This window comes from Oenanthe melanoleuca, unplaced genomic scaffold (genome assembly GCF_029582105.1).
Source record: "Oenanthe melanoleuca isolate GR-GAL-2019-014 unplaced genomic scaffold, OMel1.0 S001, whole genome shotgun sequence".
In the NCBI taxonomy this organism is placed as follows: Eukaryota; Metazoa; Chordata; class Aves; order Passeriformes; family Muscicapidae; genus Oenanthe; species Oenanthe melanoleuca.
The window spans coordinates 9,774,750-9,792,635 of NW_026612650.1; the positions used below are offsets into that span (position 1 = coordinate 9,774,750).

Genomic DNA, 17,886 nt, shown 5'->3' on the forward strand with positions numbered 1-17,886 from the left:
ACAGCCTATAGGCCGTTCGAAAAAGAAAAAAATCCAAGTTCATTTTACCAAGTTACCCAGAATAGGCAGGAGAAAATATCTGCTAGTTCTAGTATACCATAACTCAGTAGGTAAAAGCATTTTCTGTGGCTTAGGCTACAGCTTAAACAGGGGTATATGATAACCACTGCAAACAATTTGAAATAATTAAAAGAAAAAGACATTTCAGCTCAAACAACTTCTCTTGATTTTTCAATACATTCTATCTGACCAGGACAGTATTTGTTGGTAAAATGTTAGAAGGAGAAAAAAAAAACAAAAACAAAACAACAACAACAACAACAACAACAACAACAACAACAACAACAACAACAACAACAACAAAAAACCCACAAACAAACAAAAAAAAAACAAAAAAAACAAACAAAAAAAAAAAACCTGAACTCATGCTTCATGGGTAAAAGGGCTGATACAAAATAAAGATTGAAAAATTATTTCAACACCTAAATATAAAATTAAAAAGAACTAAAAAATTGATTAAAACCTTTTCATTTGGGTTTAAAAACATATTTAATAATTGTAATGAATTCATTTTAAGGCTAAAGAAGATATTTGGTGCCCAAAGGCTACAGTGTATATGAAATTGGCATAAAACCACTGTACCTTGGGACCAAAGTGGGATGCATTTTTTATATATATGGTGAAAAATGTTATTCTATAGCATTACTGTTCGAAATATTAATTTAAAATTGTTTTGAGAGGTGCATGATTGAAATTCAGACGTTTTGAATTATCTGCCGACGGCAACCTCGTTGAGCCCGGAGGAAGAACAGTGCTGATGAAAAAGAATTAGATGCCTGTTTGATCAATGAGAATGGCCCAGGTGAATTGAAAAACTCCTCAGGAGCCTCTGGCAGTCAACACTAACTGATTTATTTGAGGAACTGCAACTCCAGAAAAAGGGACTGGTAACACCTGTTATTAAGAGGGTCCAAAAACAGTTAACACACTGGGATTGTACTAACTGTGACTTAAAGCATTTGTGTTGTTGGTACGTGTTGTTTTAATTCATGATAGAAAATAACTAAGGCTAAAGAAAAAGAGAGACAATTGATTTGTTTAGTTTGTTTAGGTTGTGTATGTCAACAGTTAACTTTAGAAAGATCTTTTAGTGATTTTTTTTTGAACTGTTAACTGAACTGTATATGAAAACAAATTTTGTTGTAGTTGGAATATCTCCGGAGCTTTAGTGGATTAAGAAAAAAAAGTATAACTGATCAATTTAGGGAAAGAAATAAGACAGGACAGTGCTGCAAAACTACAAATAATTTGTGCCATCCTTGGATGAGAAAAAGTTAAAATGGCTCATACAAGCTTTATGAGGCCAAGGGTGGCAAATGAATCCCAGGATAAAAAACTTTGCTACCGAGAAGATGGACATCTCGGCCCTTAGCTGCAACCCAAGGGGCCTTGAGGAAAAGGTAGAAGGTTAAAGGTCCTGAGGATTTTCCTGTGCTCACCCCTGGCAACTGGCCAAAGCCATAAGACTGCATGGAACAGAATCCAAAACAAGCAGCACAAGAGCCAGCAATAAAGAAACAAACTATTCCCGATCCCTATGACAAATGCAATCGCTCTATGTGAGTCAGGGATAAGATGGAATCAGTTTTTGTGGCACATCCATATGTTAGTACTGCCTGTTACGATCACAAAAGGTTTTTTAGGAATAAATGCTATGTATTGAGTAAAAAGGAATTTAGGATTAAAGAGGCGAGCTCCTTATACTAACAGTGATTAGTTTTATTTTAGATATGAAAATTTCTTTTGTTTTGAAAAAGATGAGAATGAAAAGGGGCCCAATAAGAAAATAATTGAAAACCAAAAAGAAATAAAAAGGGATAAAGAAAAGTTCAGAGGACAAGAGTTAAGGGAACTAAATGAGCTATGTAAACAATTAAAACCAGCACTATGGCAACTGGGATTTGCCAACTTCAAATAAAAACCTTTTTCTAAATTTGATGCAAGAAATTGCCATAGAATTGGAATTAGAAGTTGATATAAAGAAATCTAAAAGTCAGAGTTATTTGAGATATAGAAAATACCAAGATGTAGCTTTTTTTTTTGAATCAATATGATAAAAAGAGAAAATGGGGGATTGTTATAAATGTGATTTGTGCTAGTTAAATTGCAACTACATTAGCAAAATTGTTGCCTTATAATTAATAGAAAAATTGTATTTAATTGTTATAAAGCAGAAAGGATAAAGGAAATGGTTAAACAAAGCAGATGAAATCATCCTCCAGATGTTTAGTGGGAGTGAGGATAGTAAGGATATAGGTCTAAGAACAGCAACTAGAAATAAAACTTTTGACCTTGAATTGGGCCAAATTGGGATCATTCCAGGCACTGGACGCTGGACTAAGGCCTGTTGTGGGAACATATATTTAATTATATAACCCTAAGCTTAGTGTGCCTGCGCTACCTGCAAGGCCAGTCAGGGAACACTGAGGAAGACCCAGAGCCTTCATCAGAAACAAGACCCCAAAAGGAGAGAGACCCCCGACCGCTGGTGCAGCATGTGCAACACAACATAGTGACGTAGATTTTAGGAATAGAAATGAGGGGGAGCTTACCAGAAGCTTCTGTATTAATATGTATTAGTAAACAGTATATAAGTGAGATTTTTAGCTTAATTGGTTTGGTACGGTGTGAGAGGAAGGGCCCCACCCATAGCCCCGGTCAGTGTTGCTTGTGCTTTATTTGAACCAAACCTCAATTAGACTAAATTACTCACTGCCAGATTTTTTATTTTATTAAATATATGTAACTAATATATTTTGATTGTATTCATTTATATACAATTGCTGTTATTAATAAATTGCTGCTAAATTTAACCTTGTTGTTTTGATTAATTGGACAAATCTGGCATATCTATTTATAACATTTTCTGAGTCTCTGAGAGGTTTTTGGGCAGTCATGGCCTCCAGTTCTCACCTTCAAGGAGTCCATGAGGAGCCTGTGTTGGGCATGGACCTCAGTGGGACCCATTAATGCCTCGAGCCACTTTGGGTTTTTCTTCTGACTGGGGCTCCTGGAAAGGTTTGTGCCATCTCCTCTCAGTCCCTGAGGTTCTCAGCACCAAATGCACCACGGGGCTCACTGGGATCAAGTAAGTCCTGACAAACCATGGCTCTGCCTTTCTTTTCCCTCTGGTCCAGTGCAGTTGATTAGGAAGGTTTTATTCTAGAGTTATGGAGAAATATTTCAAAAAACTTCTTAGAAATAAGTGTTCCTATTTTAAAGAGTGTCTTTTATTACTGTTTCTCTTCAGAGCAGATTTGATTGCAGCGTTCTGTGATTGGTATTGATCCAAGGTCTCTCCTCAAGAGGTCTGGCCTGCTCAGAGAAGCTCTACCTTGAGGTCTGATCCAGTGTGGACAACCTTGCTCCACATTGCCCAGCCCCATCCTGTCTGTCCTCACTCACCTGGGATCTGCTTTGGTTGGAGAACTGGCAGCATTCAGGGAAACAGGGGTTTTCTTCCTTTTCTCATTTTGAAGCAATCTAAAACTCCTGAGTTTCCCCATTACAAACAGACACTCCCCTTAAGTGAGTGCCAAGGAGGTTTCTCTTTCCAAGGCAGAGCCATACAAGATCTGTTTTAGGCCTTTGGTCTCCTTGATTCCACAAGGCCCTGTTGTGTCACCCTGGACTCTTGGTTCTGTGAGGCTCTGTAGTGACACAATGGATGTTTGGCTCCATTGAGCCCCACAGTATCACAGTAGTCTTCTTTTTCCTGTGGCAACCACCAGCAAACCCCACTGGCAGAGCCACATGCCTGGGAAGAAGGAGGATGGGGGACATTTGGAGTGATGGTTTTTGTCTTCCTAGGTCACAGTGACGTGGGGTGGGGCCCTGCTGTCCTGGAGATGGCTGAACACTGGTCTGCCCATGGAAGGGGGAAGAGACAACAGGCTCTGTCCACGGAACTACAGCAGAGAGGTCAGGCCAAAGGATGGGTTTAAAAGTCTGTTACCAGCAGAGGAAACATCAATGTGAGAGGAAAGATGTGTGCTAACGTCTTTACAAATCATTTCATGGGTGAAGGGATGGCTCTTAGGGTCTTTGAAATGGGTTGCAAAGTTTCTACCAGCTTTGGGCAGCAGGTTTGTTACTGGGCCCAGACAGCTTGGCTCCTGAACCAGACAAGAGTCTGCACAAGGCTGAACTTCTGAACTTGGGGAAGAAATGCCAGATTCAAGGGGAAATATGGGGTACACGGGTTGGGAAGGCTGTATCTTCCGAGTACCTTGGCTAACGGGGAAGGGAAGAGGGCAAAGTGTGGCCGGGAGTTAAGGATAAAAGGAGGTTGCACTCTCTGAAGCCTCGAGAGAGAAAAATCTGTGGGCGTGTGCCCTGTAAAGATGCCACCTCCTAGGACAGTGGCTGCCTTTGGTGCACCAAATATTTCCTCTCAACTGACATCAGGAAACTGGGATGCTGAGTTTTGTTTCCCATGGAAAAGAGCCAATGTTGATATCCAGGGGCCTCTAACTGGGACTGGGCTTCCACCTGCTAAAATTTCATAGGGTGCAGGATTTCTCCCAGACGAAAGCTGCCAGCTCCTAGGACCATGGCTGCATTTGGTGTGCCAAAAGCCCCTCTGAACTGACATCAGGAAACTGGGATGGTTAGATTTGTTTCACATGGAAAAGAGCCACCAGGGTCCTGTAGCTGGGACTGGGCTACTGCCTTCTAAAAGTCCATATGGCGCAGGATTTCTCCCAGACCAAAGCTGCCATATGCTCGGACCATGGCTGCCATTGGACTGTCAAATGCCTTCTCCTAAGTGACATCTGGAAACTGGGATGGTGAGATTAATTTCCTGTGGAAAATAGCCACCATTCCTATTCAGGGGCCTTGGCCGGGAGTGGGTTTCTGCCAGCTAAAATTCCATACGGCACAAGACTCCTGCTAGACCAAAGCTGCCGCCACCTAGAAGCCCGGCTGCCTTTGGTGCGCCAAACGCCTCCTCCTACCTGACATCTGGAAACGGGGATGCTGATTTTGTTTCCTGTGGATAAGATCAACTGTTCCTGTCCGAGAACACAGGCCAGCCCTGCACTCCCCAGGCAGGGAAAGCCCCGGGATGCCCCAGAGGATGGAGCACGGCTGCTGTGGGGTGTCTGCCCTGCTCCTCTTCTGTCCTGTCCCTGGCCACGTCCACAGTGGGTGGCATGGGGCCAAGCTGGCAGCAGCCATCAGCCTTGTGACAAGACCTTAAACTTCACAGTGTTGTGGAAGTGAAGCTTCAGCACAGAGACCTTTCCAGCCTGATCTGCCCTCGTTCCTCTGAGTCTCTGCACAGAACACGGCTTCGAACAGAACGGCAGGAGGGGCCTGTGTGTCCCAGGGCTCTGGATTTGCACCGCTTGAGCTCCACAGAGATGCAGCAAAGTGAAGAAGCCAAACTTTATTGATGGAAAGCAAAGCAAAGGGATGAGCTGAAGGGGAACAAAAGGGATGGGCACAATCTGGGGACTGGAGGGAGGTAGCAGTCAAAAGGGAGGAATACTGGAGGGAAGAAGAGAGGATGGGCAGTGTCTGAAGGCTGGAGGGATAGAGCTATCTATAGGCAGGGAGAGGGCTGAAGCCACACAAACTTCCCACAGGCTCAGCTGTGGCAATCATCAGCTGTGCCTGGAGTTCCAGCTGGTCTCTTCTGGTCTCAAGGTAGCCTCATCTTCCACGGCATCTGCAAGTCTTGAAGAGATGCTGGTTCTTCTGAGGCAGCAGATGAGCGTGGTTCTGCAGCTCTTCCGTTGAGTATCTCTTGATCTCCTGTGTTTGTCTGGGAAGGGCTGTCATCTCTCCTCAGAGATTGAAGAGCTAGAAGAGAGAGGAACAGAGCCACGGTCAGAGCCCGGATCTGTGGGAATCCAGGGAGACCTTCCTGCCAGGGCCATCCCAGCCAGCTCTTGCCATGGCCACAGGAGAGGAGGGGCCAAGGGGATCAGCTGCAAGGTGCTGGCCACGAATCCCCCCCCGCCCACGTCCCTGAAATCTCTCTGTGCTCCGTCCACGCCACCCCCTGTCCACACAGGGAGCGAAGCCCTCCGTAGCCGGGCCAGGGATTGCAGCTCCCCCGGCAGGCCCCGCTAACAGCCCGCTGCCCTCACTCACCCTCGCTGATCACCTGCAGCTCTTCCTTCTGCCCCCTCAAGCTCCGTCCGGCGAGCCCTGGGAACACAGAGCCTGTCACGGCTCTGCCCAGCGGCACAGCTCCCTGCCCGCGGCGCTGCCAGCCCTGCGGCCACTCGCCCTCGTGGCCCGCAGGACTCAGCCCGGCCCTTGCCGCATGCTGCCGCCCCAGGGCACGGCTGCGGGAGGGCGGCAGCAGCCCCGAGGCCAGGCGGGGCTCCGCGGCGCCGGGCGCGGACGGCAGAAGCTGCCGGGGCAGCAGCCGGGGCTGGGGCCGAGCTGCGGCGGGGCGGGGAGGGGAGGGAGCCCGGGCTCACCCAGGAACCTGAGGGCCGCCTCTCGCAGGGGCTCCTGCGGGCTGTCCAGGTACGGCAGCGCCTGGCGCAGGTGCTCGGCCGCTCGGCTCCTGTCCTCTGCCACCTGCGGAGAGCGGCGGGAGGGAAGGGTCGGGGCGGGCTCTGCCCCTTTGCCCGGCGCTGCCCGCGCCCGGCCCCGGCCTCCCCTGCCCGCACGGCCCTGAGGCGCGGCCAGCAGCCGCTGCGCCGGGCTCTGCAGGGGCACAGGGCCGGCTGTGCCCGGGGAGCCGCGGTGCCGGCCCGCCCCGCCCTGCAGCCCCGCTGGGCCGGGGCTCCATCGGCACCCGGCTCGGGGCAGCAGGAGCCGGGAGCAGAGCCCGTGCGGCCCCTGGGTGCAGCGCAGGGCAGGGCCACAGCTGCCGGCCGCACACAGTGAGCGCCGCGCTCAGGGGGCTTCTCCCGGCTGAGGCTGCGCCTTCCAGGCCGGCCTTACCAGGCGCTCGGCGAATTGCCACAGCTTCTCTGTCTTCACCAGTTGTACGAGATTCTTCCTCTTCAGGAATTTGGCCGCACAATGCAGCGTTTCCCGAGAGGCCTGGAGAGCAGCAGAGATGTGGAGATGGCACCGCAGCCCAGGGCACAGGACCCGCGTCCCTGTGCCAAGGCCTGGAGAGGCTGCAGCCGCCAGGCACCAGAGCGGGAGGCAGCCGAGCCCCCTGCCAGGGATGCACCAGCAGCCCACGAGTCCTCACCTCAGCCACACGCCGATTTTCATCATGGCAGTGGAATAAAAGTGGGGGTAGGCTTTGGCACACACTTGACTTCAGAGGCTTTTTCCCCTCATCTACTACCAATTCCATCACCTTGCAGAAGAGGTCAAGGGAGAGCAGCTGCACATGTCCGTTGTCCTGGAGGAAAGGAAAAAACCTTGGCACCAACTACTCCAGCCTCCTGAACAATGGCTCAAATAACCCACAGGGCACAAAGTTTCTGGGCAGCAGCCAATGTCTGTGGCTGAGGACACAGAGCCTTACGTTGTCAAAGAGTGCCAGGAGCGCCTCGGCCAGCTTCAGGGCAGTGGTGCTGGATATCAGGATGTCTTTGTCCTGGAGCACATTCGTGAACACGCGGAGGGTCATGCCAACCACCTCTCCATCTGCATCACGCAGCAGCTCCAGAAGGCTTTGAGACAGGCTACACATTTTTCTGGCCTGTGTGGAACACAAGGCTGTGCTGTGAAGCCATGAACGGCTGCACCACCACCATTGCCCTGGCACTACAACCCCACCCAACTGCCACAGGGCCCACAGGACAAAGGCTTGTCCTGAAGAACTCGGGGAGGTGAGGCAGAAGAGCTGGGAGCATCTGCCTCAGCTCCTGAAGCCCAGCCAGCCCAAGGGGCTGCTTTCCCCAGCGCAGCTTCAGCCGCTGCCCCCTTCTCACCATCGAGGGATCCTTGCTGAGCACCACAAGGCCTCTGAGCACCAGGTGACGCCTGTCCCTGCACTTGCCCTGCACATGCCTTGACATGATTTCAAGGATGCTGTCAGCACATTTAGTCAAATCCAAGCAGTCCAGGACCTGGAAGGCACAGGGCAGTGACAGGGGACCAGCCGGCAGGAGCCCGGAACCGCTCAGGGCTGGGCCCAGGCAGCAGCACAGGGCACGGGCACTGTCCCAGGCAGCTGTGTCTAGGAGAGGGCAGAGAGCTGAGAGGCAGCTCAGCGAGGCAGCACTGGCCATCAGGCTCACCTCCACAAGGAATGCCAGGAAAGGCAGATCCCAGCGTAGCTCTTCCCTGCTGAGCTGCCCAAGCAGGCGGCGTGCAATCCCAGAACACAAGGAGAGGGAGACACGGCGCATCTCCCTGGCAGAGGGAAAAGGCACCAAGACACTGAGGTGGGCAGGCAAACCTCTCTCAGAACTGACTCACAGAGATCCAGTCTTTGCCCAGCATCCCTGGAGGGGATGTGCTCACTTTGGGAGGCTGCCCCTTCTGGGCACCTCCTCTCCCAGCCTTTTCCAGTCTGCTTGGCTGTCCGTTGGAGACAAGGCCCTGTGGCCTATGACCACAAGGACTGTGTGGGGCACCCCGGGAACAGAGCACAAATGTTGGGGGCAGAGGGGAAATGGGGGGGGGTCTCACCTGGCCAGCAGACCCGCGGCATAGTGCTGGGTGTCAGCACAGAGCAGCGTGTCCCAGCCACGCTTGCGCTCCATGGCCATCACCTCAGGCTCATACTGCAGACAGAAGAGCAGAGCCTTCATGGCCTGCACTGCAAACCTGTGTGCAGAGCAAAGTCCAGGTCACACTGGGAGCACTGGTGCTGGCTGCAAGCGCATGGGAAGGACAGGAGGACTGGGACCTGTTGGGCTTGCAGGGAAGGCGGTGTTGCTCCTGGCACGCTCTCCAGAAGTTATCGACTTCCTCTGGCATCTCCTGTGTGGTGATGACAATGTGGAAGAGCAGAGCCACAAAGAGGTGGGAGGAATAAAGGATCATTGCCTTGTGGCACTGAGGCACAATTAGCCAGATGACCAGAGTTGCCTGCAAAAGAAGCAGCCCGAGATAGCGCTCAGTGCCGAGGTGTCCATGGGGCAGGGCCCGAGGGGAGAGGCAGGGGGAGTGGGCCTGGTGCCTCCTGAGCCTGTCCCTAGCCCAGGTTTCAGCCCAGTGCCTGAGGCATGGAGAGGATGGAGAACTGCTGGAGACGTGGCTGGGGAGCGGCAGAGGCCAGTTCCAGAAACTCACAGCCAGGGCAAAAACGTCTTTGTTGTCCCCATCAGAGGTGCACATGCTGTGCACAGGCCAACCCTTCATCACACAGAGCAGGACTGGCAGCACCTTCTCCACTGTGGGTCCCGATGAAGCTATGGCTCTCCACATCCTTGCAGCAGCTCTGTGGGATCAGAGCTCTGTGTCAGGGGGGCCTCAGTCACAGTACCATGCCCTGTACAGCCGTGGGGCCCAGGTGACAGAGCCCCAGTGCCCTGAGGGGCAGGGAAGGAAACAGAGCTCAGGAAACAGAGGGGCCTGAGGGTCCTGGACGTCTCCGCCTGTCTGGCAGACCCCATTGGACAGGCTGTACAGGGCGATGGGCCCTAAAGGCTGGTGAGCCCTGAGCTCTCAAGGCACGTGGGCCCCGTACCTGTCACACGTTGGGGCACAGCGCAGGAGGGTCAGCACCACGTCAGCAGGGTGTTCTCCAGCCAGCCTCCAAATGACAGTGCGCAGCCTGGCATCCACAGTGACGTGGGACTCGAGACTCTGGTGAATGCTTTTCACCATGGCTGGCACCTGGAGTGGGGAAGACTTGGAGCACTGTCCAATGGAGCAGCTCCCCAGCTTCCCCCAAGAAGTGCTTCCCTCCCTGCCACAATGTGCTGGCCTCAAAGACTGAGGGGTCTCAGTGACCATGGCGTGAGTGGGGACCCAATCCTGTGAGGCCTTGAGCCCTGGCCCCAGGCTGCTTATGTGCTGCTGAGATGAAACAAAAGGGTTCTTGAAATAGTCCAGGATGAGTTCCTGGCTCAGAGTGGCAGTGGGAGCAGTGTCAGTATTTGCAATGCCCCGAGTCTCTCTGGTGTCTGCGTTTGGGATGGCCACGTCCTCAGTCACTGCCGTGTCAGCCTTTGCCCTGTCATCATTCCTTGCTGTGTCAGATTCGTTTGAGCACTCAGGCGAATCTGGGCTGACATGAGGCTCTGCCTGCAGCTCAGTCACCCTGGAGTCATGCTTGGCTGTGCTCTCTGTTGCTGTGGTGTTCGAATTTCTACGTCGAATGCGTAGGAACTTTCGGAACATCTGCAGGAGAACAAGGGACAGCGAAGAGAGGCAAGTTCCATGGCATGCTCCAAGCACTGTGCTGGGCTGAGCAGTGACAGCAGGCCCAGCCCAGGTGGGATGGCTGTGGGTACCTTCAGTGTTCTGCGGAAGCTGCCACGGGTGGGTTCCTGCTCCTGTGACTGGTCCGTGGCTGCACCTGGCAAAGAGCGAGCGCAGCCAGAGCTGAGGGGCTGCGGGAGAGGCCGGAGAACACAGGCCAGCCCTGCACTGCCTGGGCAGGGACAGCCCCAGAGGATGGAGCACGGCCACTGCGGGTGTCTGCCCGGCCCCTCTTCTGTCCTGTCCCTGGCCATGACACAGTGGGATGGGATGGGATGGGATGGGATGGGATGGGATGGGATGGGATGGGATGGGATGGGATGGGATGGGATGGGATGGGATGGGATGGGATGGGATGGGATGGGATGGGATGGGGCCAAGCTGGCAGCAGCCATCAGCCCTGTGGCCCAGCTGTGCCACTCACCATCTTGCATTGGATGAAACGGGTCCAGTTCTTTAGGTTGCTGTGCTGGGGAAACTCCAGGGCTTTTCTTTTTTTTCCCTCTGAACACCTTGAACAGGCCGAGAAATCTACCTGCCATGGCAGAGTCTGGCCTCGAGGGCACCTAGCAGAGAGATGCCTCAGGAAAGCTGAGAGGCAACAAGTCGTGCAGTTGTGCCTTGAAGACACCCACGACAAAGAAGCCTCAGGAAGGCTGCAGGACAGCAAGTCCTGCACTCTGGTCCTGAGGGCTCCTGCCACAAGGACAGGAGACTCCTCGTAAACGATTCAGGTCACCAAGTCCCGCGACTGCACCTGCCGCGTGTGCACCTGCAAAAGAAAATCCTCGGGAAGGCCACAGGACACCAAGTCCCACGGTCTTGCCACGAGGTCACCTGCAGGAATAACGCCTCGGAAGTGCTCCGGGTGAGACGCAAACGAGTGTGCTGTGTGCGGGGGCTCCTCACGGCACTGCTCTGGCGCGTCCTGTCCCGTCGCGGGCTCCGAGCACTGTGGCGTGGCCGAGTCACCGCCAGCTCCTAAGTCACCACACGTCACAAAGGGCCCTTGCACACACTGCCGCCTGCCCTGGGGACGCCCTGAGCCCTCCCAATGTGGCCCAGGTTGGAAGGAATCCCTTGGCCCAAATGTCTAAGACAGCGCAACAGGAATGTTAGGAATGGCTCAAACCACAAGCAAACCATGCTGTCCTGCTCTGCAGGCTCAGGGCATTTAAGAATCCTCAATTCAGGAAAGCTTTACTTCCCAGTTGCTCAACTCAAGTAGTTCCAAAACGTTGCAAACTTCCCAAATTCATCTGCATGGCCTGAGAATGTGATTGACTTGGAAGTTTGCTTCCCATCTCAAAGCAGCAACTCATTTGCCTAACATCATTCCTTGAGAGTCACTTTCTGAAACAACACTACACAGAGGAAAAACAAGGCCTTTCTTTGGTTTGCAAATGGTTTACAATGAAGAGATGATAATATCCTAATTCTGTGAAGGAATAAAAGCTCACAAGGAATGGAAGTCCACTCAATGTTACTGAGTTAGCCCAAACAAATGAGTAGATTGCAAAATGGCTAATCCTCCTTCTGCTACAGATATTTCAGTGGCTTATAAAGTACAGCTCTCCCCTCTTCTTCCCTGGGGGAGAATCAGGATCACTAACAGAAAAAATCACAGCTAGTCCTTCTGCCCTTTATAAGCAAGGCTGTGCCAAACCTGCATTCAAGCTGACTCAAATTCCAGTTTAAACCTCTCACCTACCAGGCAACTCCTTCCCCACAACGCCCACCAACACCAACCCCCCCTAAAACAGCCGCACAGAAGCCCTCAACAGCCCGCCAGGACCCCCAGCTGTCCCCATCCCTCCACAGAGCTTTCCCACCGTCCAGCAGATGCCCTGGTTCCCTGCAAGTGCTGTGAGTTGGCCCTCAGGAGGATCTGCTCCAAGGCCTTCCCCGGCAGCAAGCTCAGGCTGCCAGGCCTGTGGTTCCTGGATCATCCTTCCCACCAACCCTTCCTGCGCACGGCTCTTACATTCGCACTTTGGCGCTCAGCTCAGGCTGCTGCACTTGAGCAGGAATGCTGGGAAAGGATCGGGAGTGGCCTGGCAAGCTCTTTCTCCAGCTCCCTCTTTACTCTTGGTGGAGGTAGGACATTCCACAGGAAAGCAACAGGTGCCACAAGGAATGGGCGGCATCAGGCAGCTCTGGGGGGAATGCTCAGGACTGCTGTATCCTGAGGGAACACCGTTGGCCTTGACCTGTAGGCACCTGCAAAAGCTTAAAATCAGCTGCCTCAGCTTCCAGGACCTCTCTTGGCCAGCATCCTGATGTGTGTGCAGGACTGCTGCGAGGCACTGCTGGGACCCAGCGGGACAGGGGCAGCTGTCTAGTGTCCACGTAGCACCCCCTCACGGAGCTGGGCTCATCCCAAAACCAGAAAAACGATCTGGTGTCAGCAGAGAGGAGCAAGGAGCACTGGGCTGGCTCCTCGCAGGGTGTCTCAGCTGGGCTTGCTCCACAACACGCCCCTGTTTGAAGGCCTGCTAATGCCCAGCTGCCAGAAATGCCGTCCTTGTTCTCTCCAAGGCGCACAGGAAGAGCCAATGAGCAGGATGCCTTGGGAGGCAAATCTTCCAAGCCTTTGCTGAGGCCAGGGACACACCAAGATCAGCCAAGACTCTCCATGTTGCCTGGCCCACACAGCCCAGCTCAGTGCTGGCCCTGGCCCACAGCAGCTTCCATCAAGCGAGAGGCAAATGCATATGACCAAGAGTTGAAACGTGAACATACCAAATATCCATTTATAACACTCCTCAGAACTCCCAAAAAACCCCAAATTCTCCCTGAATATCCCCCAAAAGTTAACTGTTTGCTCCTGGCACGCATGAGTTGTTGAATCAGACCCTTTGGAGAGCAGGGCACAGCAAAAGAGCTAAAAGAGAAATTGGGGATTTGGAGCCTAATTTTTACAATTGTTTGAAATTCTGGGGTGCTCTGGCACAAATAATAGCATCAATTCTTTCCCCAGGTGTTGCAACTGCTCAGGCATTGACTACGCTTGAGAAGCTGAGATGTTGAGTGAATGAACAGCTGAATATCACTTTCACTGCTTTGAAGCAAATTCTTACGGATGTAAATAGTATTAGACACACCCCACTGCAGATAGAGCTGCTATAGATTTTTTGCTATCAGCACATGGGCACGGTTGTGAGGATTTTGATGGGATGTGTTGTATGTATCCTTCTGACCATTCAGCATCCATTCACCAGAAGATCAAACAACTGCAAGATAATATGAGGAAGTTAACTGTGGATTATTGGGGTTTGGATGAATGGTTAGAAGGATGGGAAATACCTGGACGGTTGAAAGATATAATCAAGGAGTTTGGATATTTTTGTTCGTTATTAGCACATTGTTTTTTCCATAAATAAAGTTAGTGATTCGCTTGATAAAATAAGATAGAATAAGATATGATAAGATATGAAAAATTAAGATAATATAAAGAATATTATAAAATATAAGATAGTATAAAAATAAGATAATATAAGCCTAGGATAAGATAAGACAAGACAAGGTAAGATAAAGATGAGATAACAAAGACGATTTGGCTGGTGCAAAAAAAGAAGGGGAATTGTAGTAATGCTGAACAAGGTTGAGACACCAGTGGACATGTCTGTACAAATCTGGGCCTTGTGTGGTGTCCACCAGCCAAAAACCATATTTAGTTGCTATGTTCAGCTGTTCAGTTCTTTCTGCATATTTTGCTGTTTGTTCACACACTTCTTTCACATGCTAGCTGGTTTTGTGTATTTCTTAGTTTAGACCAGCGTTTATAACAGGTGCACAGCATGAGAAAGTTTCAGGGAGTTTTTCGATAACTTGTTTGAAACCCCCCAAGGCCGCTGGAAGATAAACTATGCTAAATCAGGAGAGAAGACGTTGAAAACACAGAACACCAAGATTAGAAGATTCAAGATAACAGGAGGCGGTGAAAATGCATGCGACCACCAACTACTGACTCTGGGGGGTTTGAATGGGTGGATCAATACCTTAAAATTACCAGTTGTAGAGTGTGTCCCCACATGGGTGATGGTTCTAGAAATGGATAATTAGGGTGAATTATAAACAATAAATCGGCTTCTGCTAAATCATACTGATCTGCTGTCCAGAAGTCCAGTTTGTTCCTGCAGGGGCTGTGCCCTATAGGGCAGGACCCCATCCCCTATAGGGCACAGCCCCCATCCCCTATAGGGCAGGACCCCATCCCCTATAGGCCACAAACCCATCCCCTATAGGGCACAACCCCCATCCTCTATAGGGCAGGAACCCATCCCCTATAGGGCACAGCCCCCATCCCCTATAGGCCACAGACCCATCCCCTATAGGGCACAACCCCCATCCTCTATAGGGCAGGACATCCATCCCCTATAGGACACAGCCCCATCCCCTACAGGCCACAGACCCATCCCCTATAGGGCACAACCCCCATCCTCTATAGGGCAGGACCTCCATCCCCTATAGGACACAGCCTCATCCCCTACAGGCCACAGCCCCATGTGTTAGGAAGGATGAGGTGTTGACAGGAAGGTCTCACACGTGTGTGTCTAACAGAAAGGTTTTTGAATGTAGAATCTGAAGAAGGAATAGAGATGAGAGCAAATTTTGATGGAGAAGAAAAGAGTTGCTGAGCCAGTCTTACTGGGTAACTAAGAAGGCAAAGGGCAGTGAGTTGGAAGGGGCTTCTATGACTCCGAGCAAAGGATAAATCCACCTCAAACAAAAGATGTTTTTACCAAGGAAAAGAATTTTCACAGGCAAACAAAAATACCATGTTTCAAGTAGAGAAAAGCTCTCAGGATTTTCCACTGCAAGAAAACTGAAAAACAACTTGTAGCTTAAAGTGGAACACACTAACATTTTGGGATTGGAAAATAGTATGATAGGCTACAGGTGACAGTGAAGGGATTGATTGGTTGTCATGTTTTAGGGTGCTCTGTAATGAAAATTATTTAATGCATTGTAACCAGAACTAGAGGAAACTTTCAGACGAACCCACAGATGTGGCTGTCAGGCTGCGGGCTGGGCTCTTGTCACCCACGGCCCATGAATTGCTGCATCATTTGGATACAATAAACAACATTTTAAATGATAAATAAATTGCCGCATCATTTGGATATAATAAACAGCATTTTAAAGAGCCCGCCTGGAGTTCCGCATCCCTCATTTCAGGCTCTTACAATCAGAGGGAGGGGACTCCGTGCCGGGTGCAGAGCCCGCCCCTCGCTGCGATTGGCTGATTCTGCCGTCACTCGTCGATTTCGTGCGCTGATTGGGCAGAGCGGAAATAAGCCCGGTCCCGGTAGCGCCCCCATGGCGATCGCGCCACAGCAAAGACGCCATTACCGGAGCGCCTGTGCGGCCCCGGGAGCGGCAGCGACCAGAGCGCGGTGAGTCGCTGCTCCGGCACCGGCTCCTGCCGAGGCCCCAGCGAGAAGGAGACCGCGGGCAGCCGCTCCCACAGCGCCCTCAGCCCAGGGGGAACACGGGCCGGTCACGGCACAGCGAACCCGCCAGAGCCCCCTGCTGCCCCCTCAGCCCGCAGCGAGCCCCGAGCCCCCGCAGAACCGAGCGCGGCTCCGACCTGCGCTGGGGCCGCCTCCGAGCTCTGCTGCCGCCACTCCCGAGCCCGCACAGACGCTGCCACAATGGCACCTTTGGCCCCGGGGCCGGGCTTGTCCCCGCTCTGCCCAATCACCGCGCGAGAATCAAAAGTGATAGCAGAATCAGCCAATCGCAGCGAGGGGCGGGCTCTGTACACGGCACGGACTCCCCTCCCTTTCCACGAGCTCCGCCATTTCTCGGAAACCTCGCCTGAGGAGCGGCTCCCGCGCTGGGCCCGGCCCGGGCATCGGGCTCAGGAACCGCTGCTGCCCTGAACCGCCGGGAGCTCGGGGTGAGCGGGAGCTGAGGGCGGTGGGAGCTGGGCGTGAGTCTGGGATGGAGCCGCGACCCACGTGGAGCCCCGGCAGGAGCCCGAGGCAGGCAAGGGATGTTTGAGAGAGGCCCCGAGGCTGTGCGGGAAAATTCAGGTGGCCAGAGTTTTGTGTGCCCAAAGGAGACAGAGGAGTCCTGGAACAGTGGCTTTATTGATGATCAAAGGGAGAGACTATGGGCATTTGCCATGCGGTGTCTCTAAAACGCAGCCTCCTTTTTATCCTCATTTTCCCGGCCGCATCTCCCTCTCCCTTTCCCGAAAAAAAGGAAAGCTACTTGGAAGGTTCAGATTTCCCGATCCGCCTGCTGCTTTTCCTCCTTAATATGCCCCCGTCCTTTAGTACAACATCCGATTTTCACGGCTGTGTTAAGTGTTTCTCCTTTTCAAAGTTCAGGAATTGAGCATGTTCTTGGCTTAGCAGCAGTCCGTGTCAATTAGTAACATTTTCTGAAACTGAAGATTTCTCCCATTGCTTTCTCATGTACAAGTCCCTGGCCCTATCTCCAAGCAGATTCACGCGTTGACTCTCTTTGTTCTTCCTGTGTCCTCTTTGTTTTTGGGGTTATTCTCAGTGCCCTCACTCCCTGACCTTTTGTAGCCGTTTCTGGATCAGGAGGCCTGGCTGCCACCTGCATCCCCTTGCTCAGCTGCTGAATGAGCTGCACTCAGCAAGGTGTCGTGCATGGGAAAAAGATGAGAGTTGCTGCAGCACATCAGAGGGGGAACAGCATTCGTTTATAACGTGTCCCATTCCCATCCTTTCTACATTTCGACTGGAATATAATCTACTTTCTTGCTTCCGTTTTTATCTGTTTCACCACTTTTCAGTTATCATTTGTTTGCATACAGCTCCTAGACTCATTTAATTTTCCACAACTCTCACCTTCTTGTTTGGCGTGGTTGGGTTTGCAGGAAGGTGTGGAGCTGGATTTGTCTGGTTGGTTATTATTTGGAGGACAGCTTGTAATCTGATCCCATAATTCAAATGATAAATGGGTGCTTTTCATTAGCAGTGTTAATTTAATTTCTAAAGCTCCTCTCCTGGCTGCCTTGAACTGATCCTTCACTTCCAGAGCAGCCATTGGTTGACTCAGATGCGGCCCTCCCCATGACAAGCTGGTTTTAACTTGATATATAGAGAGTCAAGGCATTATTTGATTCTGGCCAAGATGTGTGAAGGAAATAATTTTGTCCACACATCTCCCCTGTGTGCAGAGACAATCATTCAATCGCACGTGAGTTTTACTAGATTTTTCATAAATTTATACAGTCTAAACCCATTGAAATCCCTTCCTTTATGGTTCATTACTTCCAAGTTGTGTAGTTCTTAATATTTGCTTTCCTATCGGACCCGGATTTCTCCTCCTCTGATGCTAATTAGGTCCCACTCCTGGATTTCCTTCTCAGCCTTTTCCAGACCGGGTGTCTCCAATTGTTCTCTGGAAAGGTGTCTGGGATGGGTGTTCCTTGATGTTTGCTGATGGCCGATGATGTTTTGTTGATGGTTGTTATCTTTGTGGGGATCTTTTGGGCCATTCCCAGTCTGTTGAGATGCTGAACTCATCTCTATTGAATGG

At 51.4% G+C, this 17,886-nt stretch overlaps 2 protein-coding genes across 2 annotated transcripts in view; one reads left to right on the forward strand and one right to left on the reverse strand.

Moving 5' to 3' along the window:
• LOC130266044 (zinc finger protein 418-like) overlaps positions 1 to 17,886 on the forward strand; it is a gene marked incomplete at its 5' end in the record, with an annotated part of 78,027 nt that overhangs the window by 24,724 nt on the left and 35,417 nt on the right. The window contains 1 exon segment of the mRNA XM_056515369.1: positions 16,009 to 16,022. Coding sequence (XP_056371344.1) covers positions 16,009 to 16,022 — 14 coding nt within the window.
• Positions 5,429 to 16,051, reverse strand: LOC130266104 (maestro heat-like repeat-containing protein family member 6). The gene is made up of 16 exons (XM_056515424.1): positions 15,956 to 16,051; positions 12,347 to 12,582; positions 10,787 to 11,343; positions 10,395 to 10,459; positions 9,626 to 10,281; positions 9,229 to 9,376; positions 8,843 to 9,024; positions 8,623 to 8,760; positions 8,229 to 8,343; positions 7,920 to 8,057; positions 7,511 to 7,687; positions 7,229 to 7,384; positions 6,970 to 7,071; positions 6,498 to 6,600; positions 6,163 to 6,219; positions 5,429 to 5,868 (listed from the first exon to the last, which is right to left on the reverse strand). Exons 3-16 carry the CDS (start codon positions 10,902 to 10,904, stop codon positions 5,708 to 5,710), a joined length of 2,316 nt encoding a protein of 771 aa, XP_056371399.1. The 5' UTR covers positions 10,905 to 11,343; positions 12,347 to 12,582; positions 15,956 to 16,051; the 3' UTR covers positions 5,429 to 5,707.

Excerpts from the sequence above, each read along its gene's own strand:
- LOC130266104 (XM_056515424.1), bottom strand. The coding sequence starts at position 10,904 with ATGGCAGGTAGATTTCTCGGCCTGTTCAAGGTGTTCAGAGGGAAAAAA. Across the intron at positions 10,282-10,394 it reads GCTTCCGCAGAACACTGAAG|ATGTTCCGAAAGTTCCTACG; the intron begins GTACCCACAGCC and ends GTTCTCCTGCAG. Across the intron at positions 9,377-9,625 it reads TGTGCCCCAACGTGTGACAG|AGCTGCTGCAAGGATGTGGA; the intron begins GTACGGGGCCCA and ends CTGATCCCACAG.